Source organism: Anolis carolinensis, chromosome 3 (genome assembly GCF_035594765.1).
Source record: "Anolis carolinensis isolate JA03-04 chromosome 3, rAnoCar3.1.pri, whole genome shotgun sequence".
In the NCBI taxonomy this organism is placed as follows: Eukaryota; Metazoa; Chordata; class Lepidosauria; order Squamata; family Dactyloidae; genus Anolis; species Anolis carolinensis.
The window spans coordinates 48,805,278-48,817,938 of NC_085843.1; the positions used below are offsets into that span (position 1 = coordinate 48,805,278).

The window sequence follows — 12,661 nt, forward strand, 5'->3', positions numbered from 1 at the left end:
TTCATGCTTGATCTGAAGAATTACACAAATGTTAAGGTAAATCCACCAAGCCATCTGGCAAACTATTTGTGCCACCAGCTATGCATCTGTGAGACTTCAGAACACGTCCCCATTTTATGAATGCACAATAAAATTAGTTTAGCAATTTCATCTTAATATAAAACAGAAATAGTAATGTATTCTCATGTAAATATATCACCAATGAAAAATCATGACTCAAATCACCTGTTGTCTGATGAATTTATATGAATTTCACAAGGTTTCCTTAGGCAAGGAAAACTCAGGTGGTTTTACCAATGCCTTCCTCTGAAATATGTCCCACCGCACTTGGTCTCCCATCCAAGTCCTAATCAGGATTGACCCTGCTTAGAGTCCAAGATCAGACCGGTTCTTTAAGGTATAGCTGCCTCCAATAACGAGGCATTAGACTGCTTTTTTTCTTCTTTCTCTAAGGACTCCTGGATGAATCATATTGTCCTAATCTATTTTAATGTGGTTTTAGGCTAGTTATGGGAAAGACAACTGTAGCCTCTTTAACAGGAAGTGGACCAGAATGGATCTGTTGGTTCTACTGGCTTCTGAAACTACCCTATGATAGTGTGCTTCTGGGTCATCATACTTGTGTGAGATTTGAGGGAAGGGTTTATACTGGCATCTCGGAAGGGGAAAGCCAAACAGTGGTATTGGGGAATCCCAGGGTTGTTATGTCTCTCATAATAGCTCTCAAATGCACTTTACTCCTTAGTGAGTTTAGGATTTCAATTTTGCACTAGAGGTTAAAGTGACAGATGTTTTATGTTCCAACTTGTGTGGTGTTGACAATAGGGATTATTTAGCTGATTTATTTGTCTGTTCTGATAGAACATCTCATAATAACCATTTTAGAATGAGAACTCCAGGACTAGATAGTGCATATAACAGCACAAAGGTCTTTTTACTAAGGGAGGTCTCTTGAGCACAAATTAAATTTCTATTCTTTAGGTATTTTCTGAAAGGGCTTTTAGTTAACACATACATACAGACGTTTGCATTTTATGGTAAAAATACAAAGCAATGTGACTGTGCTTAGAAGAGACGTAAAAAAAATTTTTTTTTTCTATCATTTTACCCTTTATACACTGAATTATACTTACCGTTTTAACATCCAGGTTGTTTTCACAAAGGTTTTTGTAAATACAGTAGAGTCTCACTTATCCAACATAAACGGGCCAGCAGAACGTTGGATAAGTGAATACGTTGGATAACAAGGAGAGATTAAGGAGAAGCCTATTAAACATCAAATTAGGTTATGATTTTACAAATTAAGCACCAAAACATCATGTTATACAACAAATTTGACAGAAAAAGTAATTCAATATGCAGTAATGCTATGTAGTAATTATTGCATTTACAAATTTAGCAGCAAAATATCACGATGTATTGAAAACATTGACTACAAAAATGCATTGGATAATCCAGAACGTTGGATAAGCGAATGTTGGATAAGTGAGACTCTACTGTACATACCTAAAATTGAGTTCTAACCTTTAAAAATATTGTATAATATTCAGAACTTTCTAGGGAATATTCTCTCCCCATTCCCCCATATAACACAGAAAGTAATAGACTATGTAAGTAGCTGCTTATTACCTAGAAGAAAACTCCCAGATTTAATAACATTAACCTGCTAATGATATATAATACAACCATATATAAAGATTTATTAGGCAATAAAGATATACAACTGTCAAATGTGCACTCCAACATGTTAAAAATTAAATTTGAAATATAGAATTATTTTCAAATAAAGTACTTTCAGAAATAGAATAATGCTCTGTATCTAAAGCTGGTGCTCATATAAAAGGCTGTTACATAATATTATGGATTAAGAATACATCTTGATTAGCCAAGCAAAATAGCTGAAGGTATGTACAAGCGATGTACAAAAAGATCTGTTCTCATTAAAGAACACTTAAATTTGAGAAGCTTTCAAGGAGGAACATCACGTTCTCTTAAAAAGCCAAATGGCTCATGGGCTCTTGAAGCAAAAAATAGGATTGTCCCAATGCTATAGATGTGGTCTCTAGTTAACTGCTGGGAGGTTATTCTTTTCTTAAATGGCCTTCAACAACAAATAAATATAAAGGATTGGATTCATTCCTCATGAAACAAAGTACTCGGAGACCCCTCTTCCTTTTGTAGCCTCTGCATGCTTTTAACATCTGCTCTTCTTGCATCTTCTGTAAGAGGAGTTAGTGGGTTGCAAGATTAAGGAGAGTGTTTTCTGTTTCCAGTCATGAAAAGACCATTTGGGACGATGTTCCTTTCTTGCATGAAAAGGCACTAAGGATACAATTAAGTTACGCTTTTGCTTAAAAATTATGAGGTTCCCTTGAATACCCTTGCAGAGATGATCCTTCATAATCTTTACATACAAGTTCTTTGGCATTTTTACTTCTCATTTGCTTATCATGGCAGTTCAAGCAACTGGAAATCCTGGAAAAGAGAACATTATCAGTAAGAAATGAAGAACAATGACTATCCTAGAGCAAGGCTTCTTAAACTGTTTCCACTTGGGACTCTTTTCTGCCCAAGGAATATTTACATGACCATAACAATGTACGTATACAGGTATATAGAATAGGTATAAAATCAAACATTAATGCAAATAAATCAGCACTGCAAAGCTTGCTAAAGCATCTGATTTTCCTTTTTATGAAGTACAGTTGAAGGGTTTTCTGCAGAGTCCACTGTAAACACTGCACAACAGATTCGTGTAAATGTTTAAAACAGCCACTAGGTAGCAATTTTTAACTAAGGGGACCCCATTTGGGGTTGAGACCCACTGTTTAAGAAATAGTGTTCTAGAGAACTGGCATCTGAATATGCACTGTCAACAAACAAGCTTTTTCAACTTTACTTTTACAGAGTGGGAAAAATGCTCATACCTCCTCTCACCATTTTCATAAATAATTAATGCACTATCCAATGGTTGCAGCATGTCAAAGAAATCCAAACAAAAGATAATCAAATTCACAGTGTATTAGCTCAGGAATACAATAAGAATATTCAACCACAACACCAGTTAATAGTTTTAAATTCATTACTGCACCAACTCTTAAACTTTGGCAGAGTTGAGCTAAATTAGAACATTAACACTATTCATCTGTCTTCCCAAATGATACAATACACATACCTAAACTTGCTCATTTGGTCATACACAAAAATGGCATCAAGATCAAACATTTTTAGCTTTTGAAACAAACAAGCACACTTGTAATTTTGGCACACTCATATCAACTATCTATACCTTGCCTTTCTTGCTGTGGGAACTGAAGGTGGATAAGAATCACATAATCCAATGATAATTTAAAATAAAGCAAATACAAAAATTTAAAGAAATATTTGTGTGTGGATATAAAGTTAAAATATAATTAAAATACAAGAAATACAATTAAATTTGTAAGAGTCTGCAGCAATTATGGGACCCTTAGACTGAAAGAAAATATGAAACAATCAGTTGCATATGAATATCTATGATGATGTAAGACTAATGAGTCTCTATTATGATTTTTATTAAACACATTTATGGCAAGTCTTAGAATAAGACAAAATCTGTATTCCTAGTGTGTTAGGTGTAATTAATAAGAACCTCTTTACAATTATTGTGTATTCTCCATATCCTTCCATGGATAGAGACAACGAATGGATACTAAAGGAAAATTCAGGTGTCACTTACTCTATTGTACAGTTTTGTGATCCTCCAAGAGAGACACAACTTGGCAAACAGTTGGAAATATTTTCATTTACATCTGCTATCCTGGATTCTGTGAAGAAGTTAAATGTGACAAATAAATATCCCTCTAAGAATTTTGGAAGTAAAGGTTGACAAAATAAATCAGCTTGTCTTGTAAAAGGCAAACGATAAAGCAGATGAAGACTTTTATCTTAGCAAAGCATATATAATAAAATGAATCAAACTCTGATTTAAAAAAAAAAAGAATGTTTTTATTTCATCCTGTACTAAAAACAAAAAAGCAGACCATGTAAATAGAAACAATATGAAAATTTGATGGTTTTTAACTGTGAATTTTTTAGTGCTGTATGTGCTTAATTCTATTTTAATGTTTGCATTTTTGCATAAACTGTATAGTAATGTTTTTATGTCAAGCCATTTTGAGTCCCCTTTGGGAAATAAAGCAGGGTATAAACAAATATAATAACAACAATAATAATTAAAATACATTTCAATACTTTCTATTAATATCTTAGTTTCTATAGTTTTGTCTAGTCAACACTGACTCCTTGTCCAAACCTTTTTTCACACAACCTCTGTAGTTTTGATTTCCATTTCCATTATAAGAAAGGAGACAGAGGCACAAATGAAAGAAAACAAGCATTGGTGAGTCAACCATCATCCATTGCATGTTCTGCTATGGAGAGTTCACTCTCAAGACAACATCTACTGAGCATTAAAGAGCCTACCTGTCCTATTTGTGCTTGGAGCAGTCAGAAAACTGTGATTCAAAGACACGGGGAATCCAGAATCCTGGAAATTACACATTCAGTCATTAAAATGATGCAGTATTACAATACGGATTATGGATATACAGGGATTAGTGATAATCAATATTAATAAACTTCCATTCCTCCCCCCCCCCCCCCCCCGCGCAAGCTGTCAATGCTTTATAATTGCTGTATGTGAACAGACTGGGAAATAGATAGACCCACTGTACAAATATTCCTGTTATACATACAGAATATTATGTGTAACAAATTACCTTGGTAACTGCTTCCTTTTTCATTAATGAACTGGGACAGGGTTAGCCAGGGATGTAATTATAACTTTTCCATGTAACTAAAAAGATTTCTTTTACTTGCTACAGATTTTTAAAATCTCAGTCTGAGCAATGGGAGAGGTGGAAAGATGAGTGCAGTTAGTGGGAAGGAAACCACCAAAAACAAACTTGTGCTGCATTAAAGACAGCTTAGCTGAAAATATAAAGAATTTTTTTTTTAAAAAAACTAGCATACCTTTTACACTTTGTCACTGCCAAAAAGGCCAATATGATCACCAGATTAGTTGCTCAGAACAGTGACACAAGGCACATATGAGGAGTGTTTCCAAAAGGTACCAAATTAAAAAGAAAAAGAAAAAAAGAAAATGTGCTATAGGTTGTCATTTGTCAGCACATTGTCAGCTAGAAGAATATTTTCTACAGATAAACTATCAAGATGCATCTAATTACTTCAATACAGGGCTTGGAAAATAGCATTTTATAGCAAAAGAATGTATCTCATTATGTTTTTTTAAAAATTCCTGTAAAACCTATTCAGTTGGATTTGGTACCTTTTGGAAACAAGTTTCATAGATGCAGACTAGCTGTGATGCTATCAATTATGACAGCATTTTAGTTTTTCTCTGTATGCTTGAGACCAGACCAGGAATGAGATTTAAAACAACTGGAGAAGTATGAGACGAAAATAAAGGAGGGGTAACTGCCCCTGCCTGCCTGTCTAAAGCAGTGGTTCTCAACCTTTGGTTCTCTAGCAGTTTTAGACTTCAACTCCCAGAAGTCCCAGCCAGCTTACCAGCAGTTGTGAGCTGAATTCCAAAACACCTGGAGGACCAAAGGTTGAGAAGAACTTGTCTAAAGCATCTGTGCTGTGACACATCTGCTACATAGTCTGATACAGTACATCTCTGTGTGGGGTTAGCTTGGAGAGAGAGAGAAGTCCAGGCAGAGTAGTTCATTCATTGCCAGATGAGGCTGGAGATAACTAGAGAACAATTTATTGTATTTTCTTCAATGGCATAACAAATAATAAGGACAGCAGCAAGCAATCTAACGAATTCTTTTTTAAATCTTACACTGTTATCTTGCTACAAAATAAGTTTTATTGCAGTACAGGCAGTCCCTGGAGTATGGACAAATTAGGTTCTGTAGGTTTGTTCTTAAGTTGCATTTGTTTGTAAGTTGGAGGTATATTTTTAAGTGTAACTCCAGTCAATTTTAGTTTTGGATAGTATGGGGAAAGTATCATACCCCTGCAATGTTTGCTTCGCTCTTTGTGTCCCTTTTCAGATGATTTCACTTTACTTTCTGTCCCCATGACAATTGGATTTTGAAAATGTTGGACTGTTCTGGAAATAAGGATTGATGATAAAACGTCAGTGGAGACCCCCCCCCCCAACTCTTAAAGCAGTAATTTTTCCTTTTTATGGGTAGATTTTCTCTCACGTCCTGTTGTCTCACCCGTTCTTAACAGGTCATATGTAAGCAGTATGTCTGTAACTAGGGGACTACCTGTACTAGTATTCAAATACTAATGCTGTCATGTATTCACTTTGACTGAAAACCAAGTTTTGGTTTTTTTTAATCAACATTGGGTAGAGACATATCAATCAGTGAAATTTTGACCTCTATCATAGGAAGTATGTCCTTACCATATGTGAAGTCCAATAGTTTATATTAGGAGTACACACTGTGAAAGTCGTATCAACTTTTTGAAGATTATGTTTCCAGGAAGGCAGTTTTTGACAAACTCTATAAGAGTTATCAGATAGGTTTTTAAATCTTTTTATGGGTGAACATTTAGAGTCCTCACTGAAGAAGTTTGCTGCTCTTTTAATTCTGGAAACTACTGGTGAAGTTCTTACTGGGGAATTAACTAGAGCATTTACAGTTTCAGACATATGTAATCCTTCATACTTTCTTTTTAGGTTTGCTGCTCTCAGAAATGTAGGACTTTTGGGAAACACTTCAGAACACAATTGTTGGTATATGCTATCAAATGTATCATTACATTTCTGATGCAGTTCTGAAGATACACCATTAAAACTAGATGTACATAATTTTGCAGACTTCCCTGGACTTGTACACCTATTTGAAAACGTAAGTGACTTCTGCAATATTGGAGAACAAAGTTCCTTATACATTTTTTCAAATGCATCTTCAAATTTCTGACTTCGATTAACAGGAAGCGATGATAGCGAATAACTCCGCTGTAATGAAATGGCTTTATTGAACGTTTTAGTCTCATGATTCCCCAGTAATGTATTTGAAGTTTTTACTGAAGAAATATTGTTGTTTTGCAAACTGGAATTTGCGGTATCATTAAAGGACAAGCTTAAATTCGAGGCACTCTTGAATGCAATTGTGTTCATTTCTGCAGGTTTATCTTCTATTGTTAGATTAAATACTCCTCCTGAATCTGAACTGTCAATTGCACAAGACACCTCAAAAGGATGACTTAGTTCTACAGAGTCTAAAGATAATGAAGTGCATTTTGGACTTCTGACTAGAAACGTTTCTTCTGAAGAAATATTTCTAGAAAAAATTGGAGTTTCCATGTCATTTTGTCCCACATCTTCAGCATACGTATGACCTTCCACGAATCCAGAAGAGTCTATTTCCATGCTATTTGTATCACAGCATACGGAAGACACCTCTCTAGTCGCATTGTTCTCTGAAAACTCGGTTTGATGCTTATAATCATCAAGAGGACTGTTACTTCTCACATTTCTCATAGATAGTTGATGTTTCTTGTGTTCTTCATCTGTTACTGTGAAGCTAGATTTCAACTTTAATCGTCTGATGTTCCTTATTCTCTCTTTGCTAGTATTAAGCTTTCCTTTCTTTGCGTGCCAATAGCCATATTTGTTACTTCTAGTTAATGGAAAGAAAGAGGCTTTCTGCCACAGTCTGCTAAGTGTCTTCACCATGTTTGGATACAAATCTGCTAATGTGACGTTATTCCAAGAACAATGTTCATCTGCAGACTCATACATTTCAAAAAAGCTACTGAAGCCACTTTCGTTATTCCCCCAAAGGGACTGATTTCTAGGGATCGTGGTCCTATTGATTAAATTTGAAGCATCTGGATTAGACAGCTGATGACCCAGCAATGCAGATTGTCCATTTGTAGACAGCATTTCCTTCCTTAGGACCACATCAGGATGGCCTATTAGATAAAAAATTAAAAAAGGTTTTAACATGCTGCACTTAATATTCTTTGGAGTCTTGTTGATGTTGTCTACATTAAACAGTTAACATTTAACAGTTTGCTGATTTCTTGAGTCTCAGTTTTGAGAAAAAATAGTATAAAGTAATGAAATAGAACAGTTAATAAAAACAAGGAAATAGTAATCATTCTCATCTCTTCTGTCATTATGAAACTAGCTGTTTTCTATATGTTTTCATAAGGGGGCATTATCTTGGTTACATCTGGATTAAAGGTAGTAACACAGATTTACTTTATAGCAGTGTTTCTCAACCTATGGGTCCCCAGGTGTTTTGGCCTAAAACTCCCAGAAATCCTAGTCAGTTTACCAGCTGTTAGGATTTCTGGGAGTAGAAGGCCAAAACATCTGGGGACCCACAGGTTGAGAACCACTGCTTTATAGGGATAAACCACCTACTATTCAGTTAACCAGCACCCATGAAGACTGGCGAATGCCAGATAGATGTAGTTTCTGGCTGTTTGAGAATTACTAAGAAAAACAGGGCTACCTAATATTATACCCTAAACTATACCATAAACTCTGTATTGACTTGATATTAATAGTGAAATAGAATATTTCAAACCAATAAAGTCAAACCTAAGGTAACATTTCTGCTAAATACAGATATTATTTTATTAATATTACTTATTCAATTTTTTAAAGTTGGTTGCTTGAGCTCCAGTTAACTGAGTCTACCTTATGATTGAATTTTAAAATCTTTTAAGAGACATTTGTTCTGACCCAATGTTTTGGCCCAGTTTTCTAATCTTTTGAGATCATTTTGAATTGTGATCCTGTCCTCTGGAGTATTAGCTGTCCCTCCTAATTTGGTGTCATCTGCAAACTCGACAAGCACTCTCTAAACCTTCATCTAAGTCATTAATAAAGATGTTGAACAGCACTGGGCCCAGAACACAGCCCTCTTTATGGCACTCCAAAAGTCACTTATTTCCAGGATGAAGAGGATCCATTGATGAGCCCCCTTTGGGTTTGGTCGCTTAACCAATTACAGATTCACTTAATAGTAGCATTGCCTAGCCCACATTTGATTAATTTGCATGCAAGAGGTTCATGGGGGACTTTGTTGAAGGCCTTACTGGAATCAAGATATGTTCCATCCACAGCATTCCCTGCATCTACCAAGCATTTCACCACCTTCTCCACACAGAGGCCCTACTGTTTTCTTTCTCTTCCTTTTTCTACTGACATAACTAAATCTCTTGGGCAAACTTGAGCTCATTTTGCACTTTAGCCCTTCGGACCTTTTTCCTACATGTGCTGTTTATTTGTTTGAATTCTTCTTTGGTGATTTATCCCCTTTTCCATTTGTTGTACATATCCTGTTTCACTCTTAGCTCAGTTGAAAGTTCTGTTTGCATTTGTGCCTTCAGTATCTCACTTTAAAAAAATCCCATCCATCATTAACTCTCTTTTCTTTTAGCATTACTATCCATGGGATCACACTCTATATTTCCCTACATTTCTTGAAGTCAGCTTCCCTTGAATGCATGTCTGACTTCTCTTAGTTTCACCTTTCCTCTGTATCACAAACTCCAGGAGCACATGGTTACTCCCACCTAAGGATCCCACCACTTCCACTCCATTTGCCAGGTCCTCGGTGTTGATTAGGATCAGACCCAGAATACTGAAACTCCTTGTTGCCTCTTCCTCTTTCTGGACAATAAAATTGTCTGCCAGACAAGTGAGGAATTTGTTGGACTTTGTACTCTTGGCAAAGTTTCTTTTCCAACAAATATCAGACTTAATTATATGCAGATAAGTAAATAAGGAAGTTAATAAATTGGGTCTTGGAATAATCTTAGCGTGTCTCTCAAGAAATGATTACCATTACTTTATTAAATTTATTGGACAGTGTAATAATTTCTGTTCAATACTGTAGAATCTGCTTTATTATTATTTGGTTAATCCCAACCAGAAAAAGATCCACTGAATAAGTTCTGAAGGGTGAGTCAACATGTAGATAAATCCAACTGAGTCAATAATTTTATTCTAGTTAGGACTAACAACAGGATTTAGTACTTCAATGTATCTCATCAAAACATTTACATCTCTTTTTAAGAACTTGCTTTTTTACCAAATTATTCTACTATTTGTTATTATGCTCACCACTCAAGGAGACATCATCCAACCCTTGGAAAGGACGCCACTGATGACAATCCATTGTTTTTGTTCTTACAACCTAAGTACAAATCCCCAAAGTAGACACTTAGTACATGGAGCATAGATTTCCAGAATGGTCTTGTGTCAGTAAAATAGTTCAACCATTTTTATTTATGACATACATCTTATTTAATTACCACTGGATGTTCATTATTATAAGACTTCTCAAGATTAGACAGTTGCTATCCCATTTCAAACGGATGTGTCTGAATTAGGTATATGAATAGATTGAACCAGATTTCACTTCAAGTAAATAGGAGTTACTTCAGTTCACTAAGGCCCCTTCTACAATGCCATATAAAATCCCGCTTATCTGATTTGATAATCTGGATTATATGGCAGTGTAGAAGGGGCCCACATTTTTACTGCTCAGGAGTTTCCATGCCCACACCTGTTATACATAAGGCCTCTGCATCCATTTCAAGAGATCTGTGTACACATTTGAGATGGATGTGCTGTAGTTATACTAAAATCATACCATACATTACAATCAGCAATTGTAACTGTATGTGGAAAAATGTTTTAATAGGGTCAACAGAACAGCTGTTACCGTAAGCACTTTCGAAGCAGAGCTGATACCATCCTCCAACAACAAGTCCATTTTCACTCTGCATTTATTCTTCACAGGTGACCCAGAAGAGCACATGGGAAGAATACTCTTCTTTGTTATAAAAGAAAAAAAAACACAGTTATTTTGATTAAACAAGAGGTTGTATCCAGACTATGTAAGCTGAACTTCATTCCCACAGAATCACTGATAATTCGAAGTTTTCAGTATTATGTCATTGGAACTCAATTTCAACTAGCGTAGTCTAGATTAAAACAGACTATATTTGCACAGTGAATAAATAAAATTAATTATAAGCAGTAACAAGAATATATTAACCGACCTATAATCACAAACTGAAGATTTTTAGATTCCTGTAATACAAGTTTTCTTTTGGGAGGTTCAACTCACTAATTATGAGTGTGTCTTTGTACTCAATGAATAGGTACAGGCTACACTTAGAATTCTAAGAAAAGTCAGGCTGTTATGAAAACACATAAAGTTTCTATTAAAATTACTTGTGTAGTGGTTAGAAAGAAACTCAATAAGAACTATGGCAGACACCAAGTGTATTCAGATGGAAGTGGAGTTTTCTAAAAAAAAATAAAAATGGTTCAAATCTGAAAACTCCCAAAAGGGGTTGTGTACAAATGAAACGACCATATATGTGACATAAGACCAGAAATTACCTATATTTCATATACCATCTTAGGTCTTATTTTACATGATAAGAGTGGGACACATTTTGCTGTAGACAGTAATGATAAAAATTTCTGGTTTTTATTATTCAGTGTTATAATAAAAAAAAATCTCAGAAAACCTCTTTATTTTTATTTTACATTTCCTTGGAGAATTATAAGCATTGTAATCTGAAATATAATTTATCCAGGTGGTCTTATTCTCGGACACTTTTCAAAGAACAGCATTTTTTGGGGGGGAGGGGGGAAGGATCCAGCAGCATCTTTCAGAAAAATTCCATTTCTTTTCTTAATTCATATCCTCCCTAAGACGCAAATACCCGAGGTTTTTAAATGGTCTAATATCTTAAGCAAAACATTCATTTTACCTTGACATGTGTAGAATTGTTACCTTGATAGATATGCTCTCCATGTTTCTTTTAATGGATGGCAGCTCAACATTGTTCTTGTGATCTATGGTTGAAAGTTCATCAAGAAATACGTTTTAGGCAGGATAACTAATATCTACAATGTTATGGTCATTTTAAAGACCCCCAATTTATTTAGCAAGTCAATATCTTCAGGAGAATTAACTCCCTGAAAGAACTTAAAGCAATGCCATCTATGTATAATTATATAGCCCTATCTGGGCATTCACAAAAAAGTGAGAATAAGAACACAAATGCCCTGTCACCTTCATCATTGCACTCTACATGTGAAGAGTAAGAACCTGAAGAAAATATTATCACCACAGGATTTTGAATTCTGCTTTTTAAAAGTTTTCCAGTTGTGTGGAGGATCTTCATCTGCATTACAGGTTCCCATTTTCAGATTGTGACTCTCCATTTAAGAAGAACAATAACAGAAAAGGCAGGCTTACATGTATGACTTGCCGAACAGCTGCCAATGCAAACATTAAAAGTAAAGGGATAGTGATGCAGTCAAGTTTGTTCTGAGTTAGCTAAAGAAGGCAGTCGGTCACATTCTGTGAAACTAAAAGCTTCTGTAATAACTTTTCTTTTGGTTACGGAAAAGTTCATCTGCTATTGGTTTATGATAAAAATAAAGGGCAGAAGGGGGCTGTGATAGGGCAAAAAGACACATTGGATAAATATAGGTGTGTGAAGTGACTCTTCAGTTCCATTTGGGCAGCTATTTGGGTCTAGCAAGTGACATGTTAACAGGCAAGTACTTAATTAAGTATACCTATCATATAGATGGCAACCATCTCATATTCATGATTATTACTTAGTCACTACTATGACACTATTG

General features: G+C 35.2%; 1 protein-coding gene across 3 annotated transcripts in view; it reads right to left on the minus strand.

The window, feature by feature from the left end:
* Positions 1–1,675: 1,675 nt before the first annotated feature.
* hjurp (Holliday junction recognition protein) overlaps positions 1,676–12,661 on the minus strand; it is a 28,167-nt gene continuing 17,181 nt past the window's right edge. Inside the window, exons 7-14 of one of the 3 annotated variants that reach the window (XM_062974869.1) lie at positions 11,802–11,863; positions 10,716–10,823; positions 10,112–10,184; positions 6,428–7,944; positions 4,465–4,528; positions 3,719–3,806; positions 2,928–2,960; positions 1,676–2,475 (exon numbers count right to left, since the gene is read on the minus strand). In XM_062974869.1, coding sequence (XP_062830939.1) covers positions 2,352–2,475; positions 2,928–2,960; positions 3,719–3,806; positions 4,465–4,528; positions 6,428–7,944; positions 10,112–10,184; positions 10,716–10,823; positions 11,802–11,863 — 2,069 coding nt within the window. In that variant the 3' untranslated portion in view covers positions 1,676–2,351. Of the gene's footprint in view, positions 2,476–2,927; positions 2,961–3,718; positions 3,807–4,464; positions 4,529–6,427; positions 7,945–10,111; positions 10,185–10,715; positions 10,827–11,801; positions 11,864–12,661 lie in introns of all 3 variants that reach the window. The other 2 variants (XM_062974868.1, XM_008107787.3) reach the window with 2 other exon arrangements.